Source organism: Giraffa tippelskirchi, chromosome 7 (genome assembly GCF_054371585.1).
Source record: "Giraffa tippelskirchi isolate mGirTip1 chromosome 7, T2T-mGirTip1v1.2.pri, whole genome shotgun sequence".
Taxonomy (NCBI): domain Eukaryota; kingdom Metazoa; phylum Chordata; class Mammalia; order Artiodactyla; family Giraffidae; genus Giraffa; species Giraffa tippelskirchi.
In genome coordinates, this window is record NC_137281.1 from 55,330,688 (window position 1) to 55,349,835 (window position 19,148).

Consider the following 19,148-nt stretch of genomic DNA (forward strand, 5'->3'; position numbering starts at 1 on the left):
GATGCAAAGAAATGAGAGGGGCCAGCCTCATGGCCGACTTTCAGTAACCTGGTGTCGTCAATAACTTTGGGTTTATTACTTACGGAATTTGAGAGATGTGAGTGTTAGGTAGGTTCTGATGAGAAGGCAGCTTGGTAGAAGTCAGCAGGGCTGGTGGGGAAAAGACAGGAGAGATTCTGCCTTCAATCTTCGGGAGATCTTTCTAATTACGAGATGTGTAGAAACAGGATGGGCTGCCTTTGCAGCGAGAAGCCTATCCATCCCTAGACACATTTAAGCCAAATCCAGGTGAGTTCTGTTCAGAGAAGCTGTGTAAGTGGTCTCCATGGTGGGAGGAGGTAGGACACGGTGACTGAGACAGTTGACATCACCCTAAGAACTCAAGGCTCCCTGCAACTCGGAGGCAATCTCTGGGTGAGTCCCCAATCTTGTCCTTTGAACTTACTGCCCAGTTTCTAAGATCCTATTCCCTTGAGGCCAGGACCCCATGTTTGTTACCCATTGCTATGTAACACCTTTCCCCAAAGTGTAGAGGTTTAAGGCAGTAAGCATTTGCTGTCTCACCAAGATTCTCTAGGTCAGGAATTGGGATGGTTCTGACTCGAGATCTCTGATGCGGTTGCCATCGACCTGTCAGCCACAGTCATCTGCAGGCTTGAGAGGGCGGGGGAATGCAAGAGGGCTCCCTTGGGAGGCCTGTCTCATTGGGCTCAGTTTCTTATCCCAGGGGCTCTCCACAGGGACGCCCAAGCACCCCCACAGCACAGCGGCTGGCTTCCCCCACACTGAGCGATTCAAGACGCCAAGCAAGGAGGAAGCCACCAATTTTTTACGATCCTTCCTGTGAGTCACGCTCCATCAATTCTGCCACACTGTATCCCTGAACAGTGAATCGCTATGTTCAGCCCACCTGGAGGGGAGGAGAATTAGGATCCACCTCTGAAAGGAAGGGGCATCCAAGAATGTGTAGGGACTTCCCGGTTGGTCCAGTGGTTAAGAATCCATCTGCCAATGCAAGGGACGCTGGTTCAATCCCTGGTCTGGGAAGATCCAACATGCCGCAGAGCAACTAAGCCCATGGGCCACAGCTACTGAGTCCACGCGCCCTAGAGCTGGTGTTCCACAGCAAGAGAAGCCGCCATGATGAGAAGCCCGTGCTCGATGCAACTAGAGACGGCCTGCACGCAGCAACAGAGACCTCCACAGCCAAAAATAAAATGAAAATAAACATTAAAATAACACTTAAAAAAAAAAAGAATGTATGGATAGATTTTAAAACTACCGCGGCCACTTAGTTCTTAAGTCTTCAAAATCCAGGCACATCTGCCTGCCCCAGCTGACTGAGGGGCAGGGGCTTAGTTCTAGGTGAGTTCCCCAGGAACAGAGAGCTGGTTCTGCCAGCCACGAACCTCGGGCACTAACCCCGGCCTCTGCCAGCACCAGCCAGCTCCACACCAGCGACACGGCCAGTCACTTCCCCACGCCCCTCCTGCCCCCGGAGAAGGATGGAGCCCTCGCCTCACCTCAGCTCTTCTCAGTGTGACCTGACACTCTGATGGGAAGAAGCAGGGAGGCCTGGCTACTTCCGAGGGCTCTAATCAATATATATATATATTTTTTAATGTATAAGAGGAAACACATCTTCCAACAAGATTTCTGAGAGTATGTGCCTACTTTAGGGATCTGTGTTGAACAAGCCGGCCTCTCCAGAAAATACCTTTTTTTTTTTTTTCTGAGTCTTTACTACGTGCTGGGTTCTGTGCAAGAGTGTGCGTAATGAACCATTACCAGGACCATTCCCCTTCCACAGGTAAATAAACCAAGGGCGTAACCAAATGTGCCCAGGGAGACGCGGCGAACTCATGTCTGAATCAGGACTGGTTCCCAGATCTGGATGACTCCAGAGCTGGGGCTCCCTCTACTCCTCTGGGCTGCCTCCCTGTAAATTGAAACTCAGTCGATTTTCAATGTATGCTTACAATAAACCTTAACCATTTGTAGCGTGAGCCACCCCACCCTGAGACCGGCTGCCTCATGTACAGCTGTATCTGTTTGGCCTTGCATGGGAGGTTTTTTTGGCTCAAGGGCTGTGTCTTGTCTCTGCTTCATCTAACAACGGCTATGTCTGAGACTCTCTGTAGACGCCCCATAATAAACATGAAATTCAGTCTCACACGTACTTTTTCCCCTTAAATGATGGCGCCTAAACGCCATCAGAAGCAAGACTTGTTGATCAATGGCTGAACATCACCGGAAGATGAAATCCATCTCTACCCACTATGTCGAAATTGTTTAACAAGAACTCAGGGGGCCCCATATTGATGAGAGAAGGCATCTGCACTGAGTTTCACATGGTTGGGAATGGTGGTTTGGAGCTCTCTGTCTATGCTTGACTTTGCACTCTTTAAAACTCAGCAGTAAATCATAGCCCTCGTTATGCAAAGGTTACAATGGATGTAAAGTTTGAAATATTCAGTTCAAGACTGAGTGAAAAAACCAACACACGCAAACGAAGACAAGAAGATGGTGATCAAAGACAATGAATAACAGGCAAGATTAATAAGTCAATGCAAAAATTTCAGAATGAGAAATGAAATGGAAAAACTTAGAGGAGGAGAAGAACCAATCACAAGTTTTAGGCATTCTGGAGACAGAGGAAACTCAGAATATTTTAGCAACCGATTATGTCTATGAGAGGGATGAATAATTTATTATCTGATAAAGAATCTTTCCTGAGCCTGTGACAGGGAAGGGCAAAGAGGCAGCTGAAGTTCATCAGTAAATACACTGTGTACCACTTGAAATGCAAATCTGGGAAGAGCTTTCTTGGGGAAAGGAGGCTCAGCAACTCAGCTGGGTTTCAAAATGCCACCAGTGAGGCTCTCTTTGCTGGAGAACCACAGGGACCCTTACATCATGAACAGAGAAACCAAGCCCACGAAATAGGCCCGTCCTCTGCCACAACATGCACCAGTCATTTTGGACTGGGTAATGAGATGGGCTTTGGCGTCGGGAGATACGGCTTCACACCTTGAACCTACCACGTAGCTCCCAGCTGTGTGAGCTTGAGCAAAGTCCTCCCCCTTCTTCCAGCCTCCAAAGCCTCATCTGCAAGATGGGTTTCACACAGACACAAATATTTCACTGCTAAGTGCCCATAAGCAGAGTGCCGAGTACAGAGACGGCTATGAATACCCAATCCCACCTGCAGGTGATGATAAGGAGATGACATTTTGTAAACAAAAATGTCCCAAGGTAGAACCTTTCTGCCTGTGTGTGTGTGTCTGCTGATGTCGGACAACTGAGCGACTAAGCAAACATTGATTAAAACGAGTGGTTTGTGTAGCTCCTGCTGGTGCACAGACTTGTTTACACCACACTTAATTTATTGAAAGTCCAATACTATACATAAAAAACAAATTTTAAAGCAGAGAAATGAGGAACAAATCTAGCGGCTGATGTCAGATGAACTTTTCCCAACAGTCTATAACTGTTAATAAGATTAAGAGTTTTTATATTTCTGTTTAGCTAGAGATCATTCACAATAACAGGGAAGAGCCTTACATTCTGAGATGCGTTGCGTAACGATCAGTTTTTCCAAGCCAAGTTGCCTGACAAGACAGACATTTGGCTTGTGATTACCCACCCCACATGCCTCCCCTCAACATACACACACCACATGAAAGAAGGCATCGCACCCAAGGCCTTCGGTCTATAAAGGTGCATTATTGGATGTGAGCTTCTTCTATCACAGGAGAGTGGGGGAAATGCCCACAACACTAAAGCACAAGGGATCATGAAGTCACTGAGTGGATTAGAGAGAGTCTAGAAGTAGCTGGCGGAATAGGCAATGGCACCCCACTCCAGTACTCTTGCCTGGAAAATCCCATGGATGGAGGAGCCTGGTAGGCTGCAGTCCACGGGGTCGCCAAGAGTCGGACACGACTGAGCGACTTCACTTTCACTTTTCACTTTCATGCATTGGAGAAAGAAATGGCAACCCCCTCCAATGTTCCTGCCTAGAGAATTCCAGGGACAGGGGAGCCTGATGGGCTGCCGTCTATGGGGTCGCACAGAGTCGGACACGACTGAAGTGACTTAGCAGCAGCTGCAGCAGAAGTAGCTGGATTTCTCCAGCAGCTCTCAGAAGTGCGAGCCATGTTTTACATGGCATCCTATCTCGCCTCACTCCTTCCTACCATGTCATGAAAACAGGTTGTCAGTATCCATTAAAAGCACAGCAAACTGTCTAACACGTAGGCTGGCACCAAGCGCTCCATATCTGACAGTGGTAGTGAAATCACTATTTTCCGATGCTTATCAATGAGGCTGCAGTATGACATAATACTGTCAGCTTTCCACACGACTTCACTCCAACTAGATAAACAGACCAAGTATCGACTCTAGTGAAAACCAGAGTAATGACGACACTTCAGTCCCCCCAGCACCAAACTGTGTGGCGACACTCGGCCGCGTGCGCGCTCTCCCCAGCACATGCACATTCCATTACCTCTGACTAATAAATCTTTTCCCTGAGCCCTTGTCTCCCGGCTTTCTCAATAACCATTCTGATATAAACCACTACATGCTGTTCCTGATGACTGATCCCTTAACAATCTTCCCTAAATATATGCAAAGTGTGTTTCTCTGTAAATACAAAAGAAAAAGCAATCACATCAATAATTAAGATGGCTTTTCAAATGACAGTTGAGTGCTAATATGAGCTCCACTGGAAAATACTCATCAACAAACTAAATACACATCTATTAAAACGTAGGAGTCCAGACATATGAAGACAGAAAAAATTCATTGCAACTCCACTGGAGTCAAGCTGATAAACACACTCCCTACAGCTCCTCTTTCGGCCACTTGGAGAGGTTAAGAAAAGTAAACATTCCTTTGTACTTTCATGTATGAATAAGAAATTATTTTATTATTATTATTAGCAGTAGCAGCTAACTAACATTTAATTGAATACTTAAGCCCAGCAATCCCACTTCAGGGCATATATCCAGAGAAAACAATAACTAGAAAAGCTACATGCACCCTAGTGTTCATTGCAGCACTATTTACAACAGCCAAGACATGGAAGAAACCTACATGCCCATCAACAGAGGACTGGATGAAGAAGATGTGGTACTTAAATGCAATGGAATATGGAGAGAGTAGCATGGAAACACTACCACATGTGAAACAGAGAGCCAGTGGGAATTTGGTATGAGTCAGGGAGCTGAAACCAGGGCTCTGTGACAACCAAGGTGGGTGGGGTGGGGTGGGAGGGGGGTGGGACAGGACATATGTATACTCATGGCTGATTCATGCTGATGTATGGCAGAAACCAACACAATATTGTAAAGCAATTATCCTTCAATTAAAAATAAATAAATCTAAAAAAAAGAAGAATGGTCACTGTGGCAGAGTTGAGAGCCAACTTTGGATGAAAATGTGAGAGACTGAACTTTACGACAGCATCACTTGGAAGACCAAACAAATAAATGACAGCATCAACACATGATGGAGTGTCACACCAACAGTTAAAAGCAACAAGGTAGATCTCTATGCACTGAGAATAAAAGACTTCCTCTAGTATTAAGTGAAAAAGAGAAAAATCAAACCACATAACAGCATGTAAGTGTGTTGGCTAGTATATACAACCTTTTCTGAAAGAACATACAGGAAATAGTCAATGATATTTATCCCCAAGAGAAGAAAGCAAGCGAGTTTCACTTTTCATCTTATACACTTTATGAAGATTCAAACCATATGCACATATTACCATTCATTCTCTATACATCTATAAAGATTACTCTATTCCACCTAGTAGAGGTTAATACATTTTTCTAACTCTCAAGTTAGAAAGATGCTAAGATAACTGGAAAAAAATGGGCCCTGTTTTTTAATTTAACTCAAAATAATGAATCCAGTGAGATCAGGACAAGGGTTCATTTGAAATATACTATGTTTGAAATCCTGCTTGAAAAAGCAGAAATAAATCTCCCTTTTCTTGACTTCCATAACTTCTCAGCCCAGGAGGCCGGACGTTCTCTTAAACAGACCATGGTCTATTTCTTCAGATGGCAAGAAATCTTCCACGGTGTTCGGAGGATGAAGACAGTCTTGGCAAGGACTATCCAGCGCCCTCCACGCCTGGCTCCAGCCACCTGTCTCCCCCACCCCAGAGCCACTGCACAGACCACCCCCTCGGCCCGGTTTGACCCTTCTCCCCCCTTTCCCCGATCCTTCCTGAGATCTCAGCTCAGCCACCTCTTCCTCGGGGACTCCAAATCCCCCCTGCCTCTCTGGCATCCTTCACCATTTTGGAATACCACTTTCCCGCATTTTAAGTTTACACTGATGTTTATCTTTCTTTGGCTTGATCTGTCTTCCATCCTCAGCTGAAAGCTCTACAGAGACAGTGGCAACACCTGTTTTTCCTTAACGCTAGACACCCGGTACCTACGACAGTGGGGCACTTCACAGGCATGTGAACGAATGAGGTCTGTATGTCACTTCAAAGCCCGGTGATCATGTTAAAAAAAATAAAATCTCTCAACAGTTGTGTCACTCTGGTCAAACCCTCTCATGTCACAGTGACTCTGAGCCCCTCTGCAACCTCCTCCCCCTCCACTGGCCTCCAGGCACACAAGCATCCCCACTGAGCCTAAAAGCCCCCAGGCACGTTTCCACCCGCTTGGCACATGCGTGCAAAGTATTTCCCTTGACATTTGCACGGCTTATTTCGCTATTTCATCAGGGCCTGGATCAAATGTCACAGCTTTAGAGGGGTCTCTGCTGGCCACCCAAGCTGAAATAGTCCACGCTGTCCACTCCTGAGCCCTCCCTCTGCTTCACTGGCCTGCATTTATAACAACCTGACATCACCTTAAACTTTAATTATCCCTTTACGATCTGTTTCTCCTACCTAGAAGCTCATGAGGGCAGGTATTTTGTTTTATTTGATGCTATATCCTTAACCCCAAGAGCACTGACTGCCCTCAGTACACGTTTGTGCACACAGGCATATCAGCGCCCACATGTGCACAAAGAAAAGCAAAGAGGAAAAACCAAGATGGGGTTAAAGTCTCCTCCTTTGTCATTCTAAAGACCACATATAACCTCTTAGTCACACTCAAGGGCGTCAACCACATTCTGTTTTTCTTAATAAACGACCTAAACGAGTAAACATTCTCGAACCTCTGACTAATAAAGCAGATGACATTGACAGAGAACTATAAACAAACTGTAAACGGCTTGCCTGTCCTTTCATTCATAAAATAAACAAAGAGAATATGACTCTAAAAATAAAGAAAACATTATTCCAAGAGCAATAAACTTTATGAACTGTACTAAAACCTTCAAGTGTTTATCCCAGCATGTGTATTTGACAATTAAAAAGAAAAATGTAAGCGCTCGCTTACCCATTCTCCTAAAATGCGGGACACGGCTTCATTGGCTCTCGTTATGTTCCTGCAGGCCAGGATTACGTGTGCACCATGCAGGGCGAAAGATTTGGCAGTTTCAAACCCTGTGGTTGAAAGGAAAGTCCACATTAGAAAACACAAATGCAAAAGCACCAAGTCATGATGCTAAATGGCCTTTACTGAGCACCTTATACATTACTCTAGTGGCTCTCAACCAGACAGGTTTTGCCCCCTAGAAGAAATCTGCAAATATCTTGAGACATTTTCAGCAGTCAGAAATGTCTACTGACTTTACTGGGGTGGGGGGTGGGGGGTGCTACTGGTATCTAACCTGTAAAGGCCAGGCATGCTACAGAATATCCTGTATGGCCCAGGACAGTTCAGTTCAGTTCAGTCGCTCAGTCGTGTCTGACTCTTTGCGACCCTATGAACTGCAGCACGCCAGGCCTCTCTGTCCATCACCAACTCCCGGAGTCTACCCAAACCCATGTCCATCGAGTCAGTGACGCCATCCAACCATCTCATCCTCTGTCGTCCCCCTTCTCCTCCTGCCCCCAATCCTTCCTAGCATTAGGGTTTTTTTCAATGAGTCAACTCTTCACATGAGGTGGCCAAAGTATTGGAGTTTCAGCTTCAACATCAGTCCTTCCAATGAACACCCAGGACTGATCTCCTTTAGGATGGACTGATTGGATCTCCTTGCAGTCCAAGGGACTCTCAAGAGTCTTCTCCAACACCACAGTTCAAAAGCATCAATTCTGCGGCGCTCAGCTTTCTTCACCGTCCAGCTCTCACATCCATACATGACCACTGGAAAAACCATAGCCTTGACTAGACAGACTTTTGTTGGCAAAGTAATGTCTCTGCTTTAAAATATGCTATCTAGGTTGGCCATAACCTTCTTTCCAAGGAGTAAGCGTCTTTTAATTTCATGGCTGCAATCACCATCAGCAGTGATTTTGGAGCCCCAAAAAATAAAGTCTGACACTGTTTCCACTGTTTCCCCATCTATTTTCCATGAAGTATGGGATCAAATGCCATGATCTTAGTTTTCTGAACGTTGAGCTTTAAGCCAACTTTTTCACTCTCCTCTTTCACTTTCATCAAGAGGCTCTTTAGTGCTTCTTCCCTTTCTGCCGTAAGGGTGGTGTCATCTGCATATCTGCGGTTATTGATATTTCTCCCAGCAATCTTGATTCCAGCTTGTGTTTCTTCCAGTCCAGCGTTTCTCATGATGTACTCTGCATAGAAGTTAAATAAGCAGGGTGACAATATACAGCCTTGACGGACTCCTTTTCCTATTTGGAACCAATCTGTTGTTCCATGTCCAGTTCTAACTGTTGCTTCCTGACCTGCATACAGCTTTCTCAAGAGGCAGGTCAGGTGGTCTGGTATTCCCATCTCTTTCAGAATTTTCCACAGTTTATTGTGATCCACAGTCAAAGGCTTTGGCATCGTCAATAAAGCAGAAATAGACGTTTTTCTGGAACTCTCTTGCTTTTTTGATGATCCAGCGGATATTGGCAATTTGATCTCTGGTTCCTCTGCCTTTTCTAAAACCAGCTTGAACATCTGGAAGTTCACGGTTCACATATTGCTGAAGCCTGGCTTGGAGAATTTTGAGCATTACTTTTACTAGCATGTGAGATGAGTGCAATTGTGTGGTAGTTTGAGCATTCTTTGGCAGTGCCTTTCTTTGGGATTGGAACGAAAACTGACCTTTTCCAGTCCTGTGGCCACTGCTGAGTCTTCCAAATTTGCTGGCATACCGAGTGCAGCACTTTCACAGCATCATCTTTGAGGATTTGAAATAGCTCAACTGGAATTCCATCACCTCCACTAGCTTTGTTTGTAGTGATGCTTTCTAAGGCCCACTTGACTTCACATTCCAGGATGTCTGGCTCTAGGTGAGTGATCACACCATCGTGATTATCTGGGTTGTGAAGATCTTTTTTGTACAGTCCTTCTGTGTATTCTTGCCATGGCCAAGGACAGCCCCACAGCAAAGAATCATCTGGCTCAAATGTCTACAGTGTTGAGGTTGAGAAAACCTGCCCCATGAACACAGCAATTTCAAAGGTGACGGCCAAGCCATAGGAGAGCTTGCGGCACAGCCAGCCTTTGAACCACTGCTTGACAACAACCAGACCCTGTGCTCAATATAAAGAGTAAGGATAGATAAAGACTGAGACATGGTCACTGTCCTCAAAGAGTTCACAGCCTAACAAGAGAAAACAAACCTAGAAAGTAAAACACACATCTGCTAATAAGTTCCTGACAGTGTGCTCTGGACTATTTTAAATGTTTCCAGCACTTCTGCTTCCAGCGATGGCAACTCAGTTTCCTAGACCCACACTCTCTCTGAGAACAATTATAAAGCTGGACAAAACAACACACACACACACCCCTCTTTGAGGGCATCAGAGGAATGCTATGATTGAGAATCTGGGGGGCTAACATCTGGAGAAGTTGAAAAGCCAAGAGAGGTGAGCCAGCATTTGGTGCTTCTATACCCAGTGAAAATATCCTTCAAAAATAAAGGGAAACAAGATTTTTAAACAAACAAAATCTGAGAGAATACATCATCAGCATGTCCTCAATAGAGGAAATACTAAAGGATGCTCTTCAGATAGGAGGGAAAAGACCCTAGATAGAAATCTGGAGTTGCAGAAAATGACAGAATAATGTAAAGGGTAAATAGATGAAAAACTCTAAATGATAATAGTAATAGTTTGTAAATTTTACAATACCTAGTGAGCATTACTATATTGACAATAATGACACATAACCTAGGAGGCAAGTACTTGAGATTCAAGTATTCTAAGACTCCTGCACTGTCCAGAAAGTACTAATTTATATGAGAACCTTAGTAAGGCAAAAATACAGCATGTTATCTCTACAATTACCACTGAAATAAATAGTAAAATAATACAAACTTAACCAATTAATGGAAAGAGAAGTAGAATAATTTTTAAAAACAAAAAAGACAAGAAAGAGGAGAAAAATGTAATATAAAAAAGTTACATAGAAAGCCAATAATAAAGAAATATATTTAACCCCAAATATACCTGTAATCCCAGTAAAGTGGACTAAAAACTGCAATCATAACACAAAGACTCTCAGACTGAATAAAACATATTCATATACAATATGCTCCTGAGAAAGTGTGTATGTTTTGTTTTATATCCTTAAATATAAGGATAAAATATTAAAAGAACGGAAAAAGACATACCATGTAAAGATGAATCAAAGGAAGTATAAGAGAAAAACCTGAATATTTCATAATTTTAAGTTCTAATCCATGAGGAATATGTGACAATTCTAAGTTTATATACATACACACATATGTCAAAAGTTGACAGAATTAAGAGGAGAAATACACAAATTCATAATCAGAGTGAAAGACTGTAACATATCAGTAACATAAAAATAAGTTGATAAACAGGAAGTAATAGATTTCTGACTGATAAACCAGAAATAACTGAAAATATTAAACACTGAACACAACAGCAAAATGTATATTCAAATACTTACAGGATATTTACAAAACTGAACATGTGCAGGGCAACAGTCTCAAATTTCAAACAAACATTAAAATTGTAAAATATGCCCTTTGACAATAGTAGAATAAAATTAGAAATCAATAAAAGATCCTAGAAAATTCCCCTATCTGGAAACTAAGCAACGCATTTCTAAACAAAAAATTATGACTCAAAAATTTACACTGAAAATCAGAAAATACTTTAAACTAAATTATTATAAAACTCCTACATATGAAAACTTACAGAACATAGCTAAAGCCATGGATAAAGGACAATCTATAACAATACATATTGGAAGAAAATATGAGCTCAGCATCTATTAAGTTAGAGGAAATTTTAAAGCAGCTGATCACCTAAAGAAAGCAGAAGGAAAGTAATAAAAATAAAACAAACATAAAATACAGAGGAACAGAGAATCTGAAAGTCATTTCCTTGGGGAAAAAACGAATAAAATTGACAAAGGGCCAGAGAGACAGAGAGACAGACAGACAGACAGAGAGAGCACGCATAGTAGGGCAGACCCGAGTGAGCTCGTGAGCACACAAACGGCGGACATCAGGGCGATAAAAGAAATCATCTGGATCCTACAAACCCTCAAACGATCTTAAGAAGATATAATTAACAACCTTACACCAACAGATTTAAGATATAGGTGAAAAAGATAAATTCCCAAAAAGACACCACTTAAAAACTGCTGCAGGGAGAAAGAGAACAACTGAAAAAATCCGGACTTTTGAAAGAAAATTCTTTTGAAAACTCTGGATTCATTTGCCTTGAACAATAAAGTCTACCAAACATTTATGAAAAATAAAAAATGTGAATCTTACATAAGCTCTTCCACATAATAGAGAAAAACATTTTATGAGGCTTGAACTCATTGGTCATTAGGGAAATGCAAATTAAAGATACAATGAGATGATAACGCATACCTACTGCTACAATGGCCAAAATTTTTAGAAATTAAAAAATAAATAATGACCACACCAAGTGTTGGCAAGGATGTGGAGCACCTAGAACTCTTATACACGACTGACGAGAAAAGAAAAAGGAGGGGAGGGAAGGGGAGGAATCTAATTTCAGAGCTTGACTATCACCCCACTATTCTAAAGTGTAAAATACCACACCTTGTAAACTGTGTGGAAAATCATACAGAATATGCTGCGACAAAGAAATCTACTGGAGAAGGCAGCAATGTAATTCAACCAAAGCCACATCAAATGATCACAGATTAGTGTTTCCAAGATAATGTCCACATGTATGAACAATCAGAGTATCGCTATCTTACTGAGACTGCCATGTGAAAGAGGAAAGCACAGGTTGTTCATTCAAACCACTTTCGCGGATCGAGCCTTCATGGAGGCCAGCCTGTTTATATAAACTCGCTCTCAAGGGAAGCCAGCACAGCACAGTGGAAAACTCAGACTCGGGAGTCTGACACGTCTGTGTTGACCCAGCTCGAGCTATTGATAAGCTATCAGACATAAGGCTGTGCCTTTAACCCATCAGAAACGCAGTCATCTTTTAATAAAATGGGGAGTGAACAGCAAACGCACACTAGGAGTCTAATGTTAACCACAGTCAGTGGGAAAACAAATGTTAATGGCCGATCCTTTCCAAAATTCACTTCAGTGGAAAGTCCGGAGCTTTCTCTCTGATTTGTATGAACTGGCAAATATAGCACAGCCATCATGACTGAAAAATCTCTCTCCGAGCTCTGCTCCCAACAGCAACCCATGAGTTAACTAGTTTCAACACCAACTAGAACTTAAAGAAATTAGCTAGGGACTTCCCTGGTGGTCCACTGGCTAAGACTCCCTGCTCCCAAGGCACAGGGCCTGGGCTCAATCCCTGGTCAGGGAACTAGATCCCATGTGCCGCTACTAAGACCCAGCACAGTCAAGTAAATAAGTAGATATTTAAAACAAAGAAAGAAAGAAATTAGCCACAAGATCTACCACTCCATTTGTCTAAGTACTGGCTTAAGAACACACTTGACCTCTGTTTATGCCAAGCTCTATATCCCAAGATATAGTCATTTCCCATTATATCAGTCCTGGGTGTTCACTGGAAGGACTGATGTTGAAGCTGAAGCTCCAGTACTTTGGCCACCTGATGTGAAGAGCTGACTCATTTGAAAATACCCTGATGCTGGGAAAGATTGAGGGCAGGAGGAGAAGGGGACAACAGAGGATGAGATGGTTGGATGGCATCACTGACTCAATGAGTTTGGGTAAACTCCGGGAGTTGGTGATGGACAGAGAGGCTTGGCGTGCTGCGGTTCATGGGGTTGCAAAGAGTCGGACACCACTGAGAGACTGAACTGAACTGAAGGACAACCTCCTATACTTGAATCTGAGGTCAAAATACAAAAAAAAAATTTCAAATCTGAGATATCGTACATCTCAGTCTGCTTGCCTCCTCTTTGGTGTGTGTACTAAAAGGTGCTTAAGGCTGTATCTTTGAGAAAGAAACAATAACCTGAAATTCACTCATTTGGATCCACGACACCAATTTCACCCCTTGTCACTAGTGAGCAAAAGGTACCCAGATCACGAGGGAAAGCAAGAGAAGTAAAACACCGGGTTTTGTACCCCAGTCGTTTCAGAGCTGCGTGGGCACAAGCGTGGGACAAAGTCTACCTGACTGATGTCCCGCACCCCTCAGGTTAATGACATGCTGATGGCCACGTGGAGGCCATGTCAAGTGGCCAAGAATGACTTCACTTGCAATCGCAGGACCTTTCACACCCAGATCTTGTTGGAAAGGATGGACTCTGTGTCCCTGTGAAATCTCCAGGTCAGACCAATCCAAAGAAGTATTTTACATCACTTTTTCACCCAAGAGTATAAAAAAAGTTGGCTTCCCTGGTGGCTCAGCAGTAAAGAATCTGCCTGCCAATACAGGAGACACAAGTTCAATCCCTGGGTCAGGAAGATCCCCTGGAGAAGAAAATGGCAACCCACTCCAGTATCTTTACTTGGGATATCAAGTGGACAGAGGAGACTGGTGGGTTACAGTCCATGGGGTCACAAAGAGTCAGATACGACTTAGCAATTAAACAACAACATAAAAAAAAAAATTACATGGGGAGTGGGGGAAGATAGTGGAGGCAATGCCTCATCACTCATTAGCAAAATTAATTAATTGATGTATTTATTTATTCATTTATTTGGCTATGCCATGGCTTAGATGTAGCATGGGAACTCTGTGGCTAAGACTCATGTTCCCAATGAACGGGGCCTGGGTTCAATCCCTGGTCAGGGAACTAGATCCCAAGAGTTCGCATGCCACATCAAACTTTTTTTTTTTTTTAATGTATTGAGGAAGCATCAACACAATGCAGGGCCGAGCAGGTCCTAGGGCTTTATTTATCTAGTTTACCAGGATAACTGCAAATTCCTTAGAATCAGTGCCTTTTCCATCTCTGTGTCTCACAGGACCAAGGTCCAGTAGGATTCAATAAATACCTGCCAAAGAGACAAATGTCCTTACAGGTTGGCTAACAGGATACAATTCTGGACTGTCTGAAAACAACCCAAGTTGTGAAAACACGGATGGCCCTCAAACTTCCTTTTAGACCACAAATAAATACTGAAATCCTGCAAAAATACCCATCATGGCAGTTTCAAATGACACTATCTAGAAATTGGGGGGGGGGGGGCGGGGAGCATGCCCTTATTCTATCAAAATTTATTTTCCCAAACATGCCATCTCACATGACAATATAAACAATGGCAGACGAATGACCTCTTATTACCAAACACAGCACATCTGATGCTGAGACAGCAACAGGCTGTGGTCACCAGTCTACACCCTCTCTCCTTCAGATGACTCCTGACTGTAGTGATGGTTGGACTATCTGTCCCACCGTCATGTGAAATTACACTCTTCCATCTATCTTCCTTTATCTAAGCCATGCGTTACATATCGCAAGTCTACTTTTAAAAGCTGCAACAGGCAATTCCGTCTTCTTATCCTGTGCAACTGCCTTGGGAGTAAAAACAAAGCAGGGATATTTCAAATGACGATGGTCTAACAGGAAGGACAATAACACTTTTATAGTAAACCATATCTCTTGCGTGTGCAGTTTTATAAAATAAAATAAAAAAAAAGTTTAATAATGCTACCTACTGCTTAAGTCCAGGAAAAGCCCATGAGAATAGCATCTCTCACTCTGGTAATACTGAAGCTGATGACCAGTTTAATTAGCTAAATGTAGTAGTGCTAAGCCAATTCTGCACAGCACCAAAGTTTGTGCAAAATAATGAAGGCAATGGTTTACTAAATTTAATAACCTGATTCATCTTATAAAAAATTAACTTTATGACAATGTTTAAATTGAACCAGCTTAACGGCGTGGAGGTGGCAAGAGTGTGTCCAGAGGAATATTTAAAGCTAATAATATCAAGAAACTAACGGAAGACGTTTTACAACAATAGGCAGCATTGGTTTTCTAGCACTTGTTATGTCTGATCCAATTGGGAAAAATCAAGTCACAGTGGGAGTTTCATATCCCCCTGACATAGGTTTCAAGCTTTGCATACGAACATTATAGTGCCAGAAAAAGGGAAAAATATACTTCCAAAATATGAAATGTCTGCTTATCTTATACTAGGTTTCCTTGTCTAGAATCGAGGTTACAAACTGGTGACCATGGAGTAAATCAAGCCCACGGACTTGCTTCCTCTGGCCCACATTTTCCCTCCCTTCGTCCCTGTTTCTCTGTCCTGCCCTCTCTTCCATCCTTCTATGCTCCTTTCCTTCCTAATATGAATCACTTGCCAGCACTAAAAAATCAGGGCGATTATATCAATATATCCAATGGCAGATGTCCAGGTTCTCTGTAAAAGCTTACAATCAAAGCACACTGGGCCCCCCATTCCACTTGGTGATGAGCAGACAGGCCCAGGAGCCACGGCAGGCTGGACACGGGGTTCAGGCTCTCCTGCTGGCCATGGTCACCCCGTGAGGCTGGCCTCACCCGCCAGACCACTGTAGACATCAGATGCCCAGACGCACATCGTACAGGGAAGACCACTGCTGGAGACAGGGCCTCAAGCCTGACCACGAAACTGCCTCAGCGAGAATCTTCACGCCTGATCTGCCAAATCTCAAAGACAGCTTCACCCTGAGCTGCTTGAGATGCTGTTTAAGGTCTGTCAAACCCCACTCCATCAAGCGAGAAGGATGCTGGCAACGCCTTCAGAAGGGCAGCAACGCTCGGCTCTGCACAGGCAGATGTGATGGCACCAAGGCAGGGGCTTGGGTCTGTGGTGCCGGTTCCTTAACCCAGCTGCCCTGCCGTCCCCTCGTGTCCCTGAGTGGTCACAGGAACGCTGGACCCAAAACCATAACAAGGGACATAAAAAGGAACCAATCAAGCCAAAAAAAAAAAGAGACTGAGTGCATGGCAAAACGAGATCAAAGACTAGTGAGAATTTAGGAGCAGAGTAGCACTATGAATTATTATTACTGATGCTGCTGCTATTAGTGTCTAATCCATTTAAGATACCTCTGGGGACCTCCCTGGTGGTCCAGTGCCTAAGACTCTGTGCTCCCAATGCAAGGGCCTGAGTTCAGTTTCTGGTCAGGGAGCTAGATCCCACATGCCTCAACTAAAGATCTGGTATGGCCAAATAAATGAATAAATAAATAAAAAGACACCTCTGGTTGTCATGCAAAAGATGGGCTGCTTGAGGATACTGAAGCCTTGTAACCAGTCAGAAGGGATGAGGTACCTTCTTATGCTCAACAGCCAAGGGGAAAATTAGAAAACCATTGGGAAGCAAAAATCGTACAAAGCCAGAATGTAAGTCTGAGGCAGGATCCAGGGTTGGCAAATGGTTTACCGAGGCAGGGAACACAGTGTGGGGTGGGGGCTGGGGTTGGGGGGATAGAGCAGGGGCCACAGCCAGGGAGGCTGGCCAGCAGGTCGGGGAGACAGAGCCAGAGCCGCAGCTCTCCCAGGCACAGAGAACCCCAGGCTGGGAAGCCAGGCCCACAGACACCCGCAGAGCTCCCGCTCAAGTTGGGGCCAAGGACAAGGCCCTCTTCTTCCAGTGCTACGAAGCTCCCTTCCGGTTTGAGTTTTTTAATTTTCTCCATATTGTGGATTTACTTGGGCAGTGTCCCCATTTACTGTAAATTATGGTTTTAATTATCATTTTTATTAAGATGCCCAAAGGAGCTTGGGGCTTACAACACCAGTAATTTCTAATGGGTTGTTATTATTAATTTATAATTGCGAAGCGCTGGAGACAAATGTTACTTGTAACGGTACACAATTAAAAGGCCACAGAGATGGTGATTCCTCTCCTCCGCACCGTCCCCCGCCCTTCCATTCTAGAACATACCAGTAAAGCAATGTGTAGGAACTAATCAACAAGTTACAGAATCTTCCAGCACAAGCCAGCTCCCTCCCTGGAGAGCAACCGTCATGTACAGAGCAAAATGATAGGCCTCATGTCTTTCATCCTGACTTGGATTTTGGGACAATTCAAATTTGGGGACAATGCTTGCATTAAGAAACCACTAGCTTTAAGGATGTGGGTTTTGCCTACATTCTCCTAAATGCAAAAGGACCATACGTTCCTCACTGATCTGATGACTGTAAATGAAATGATGGCGGTATGACACTGACCATTAATGCTGAAATCTAGCTCTCCCAGGCCATTTCCCATCAAGTTCGATATGCAGTCACTACAGCTCTGAGACCAATACCACAAACACAGTGAACGGATGACCCCGACAGTTTAGAGCTCATGCTTGCTAAACACTAACCACAGTCTCCAACTCTTAAGACATTATAAAACTACAGCAATCTCTCCGGAAGCAGTTAAGTCACAACCAGCCCTGCGTTTATCTGTGTGCATTCTACACTGCTACATATAAAGGTCACAGGTGACTCTTCCATACCCCTTATGCTCAGTCGCTTCAGTCGTGTCTGACTCTTTGCAACACCATGGACTGTAGCCCACCAGGCTCCTCTGTCCATGGGATTCTCCAGGCAAGAACATTGGAGTGGGTTGCCATTTCATCCCTTATAGGAGGTCCTAAATATAAATATTTACCAAAGAACAATGCCAATTCAAGCGGTGAGAACAGAGAAGTAGGAAATGGCTGGTCCGCTTGGAGCATCTTTCCGAATCTTCAACAGGCGGTGTTTATGCACGGTGGCACAGTAAAGCTGTATTATCAATTCCAGCTGACTGCCCAGGATCCCTCAAGAGGCAAGACTGACCCCAGGCTGCCTACCAGGGCTGCCACTGAGCTGGTTGAATTAAGTTCTCACCTGACCTGCCAGGAACAGTCCAGATCCCAGTGTGTTATGAATCAAAGTGAGAAAAGCACCCAGAGATTACAATTAACATGGTCCTCAGCAGCCTGACAAAGACATGTTCTATAAGAACAACAAAATCAAACAGCATCCATGTCAATGAGGATGTAGAACAAACAAACAACCTCACAAACCGACAGGGGAGGGGGCTTGGAAAGAAATATAAAAAGGCTCAACATCTTTGGGGGTGACTGGACTATATCCAATTGTTCGTGGACATGCCTTTTTGCCCAATTATTTCATAACCAGAAATGCAAGCCAATAAACATCCTTGCCCATATGAACTAGAATGTGAGAGGAATATTTAACCAGCCTTGTTTGTAACAGCGTTGGCTTGGAATCCATCTAAACGTCCATCAATTAGGCAAAATAAATTACATAGCATGCACAGAAAAGAACAGGGTGAAGTGAGGAGGAGAAACCAGGAAACGTGTCCATGTTCTGTCAGTAAGGAAAAAAAAAAAATCAAGGTACAGATTAGCAGGTATGTATGGGCCCACTGGTTGAAGCCAAAATAGGGAACATTTGTGCTCAGATATGTGATAACATTGATTATTTCAGCAAAAGAGCTTTTACTGGTCAGAGGCGAGGAAGACTTATTTTCCATATGATTAACATCTATGCTACTTCTGTTTTTAACACATGTGTGTAGAGCCTGTAAGGATAAGAAACTCAAAAAACAGAATGGTATCTCATGGATCATTTCTAAGTCTTCATGAACTTGAATACAGAGAAATCAACACAAGGGAGAAAGGAAAACCTATTCTTACTCCAAATGATGTATTTTCTGGGCATCCTGATATTCAGAGAAGACTGCAGAGAAGGTGTGGAAAGGGCGGCCCTGGGGTG

The 19,148-nt window shown here is 43.6% G+C and overlaps 1 protein-coding gene across 32 annotated transcripts in view; it reads right to left on the reverse strand.

The window, feature by feature from the left end:
* Positions 1 to 19,148, reverse strand: part of WWOX (WW domain containing oxidoreductase) — a 918,690-nt gene that overhangs the window by 856,582 nt on the left and 42,960 nt on the right. For 30 of the 32 annotated variants that reach the window (XR_014060529.1, XR_014060530.1, XR_014060531.1 and 27 more), the window contains exon 5: positions 7,419 to 7,525. Coding sequence is in view for 27 of the 32 variants with exons in the window: in XM_081513858.1 (XP_081369984.1) it covers positions 7,419 to 7,525 (107 nt within the window). In the remaining 5 variants the exon portion in view is untranslated. Of the gene's footprint in view, positions 1 to 83; positions 151 to 564; positions 1,199 to 7,418; positions 7,526 to 19,148 lie in introns of all 32 variants that reach the window. The other 2 variants (XR_014060527.1, XR_014060528.1) reach the window with 2 other exon arrangements.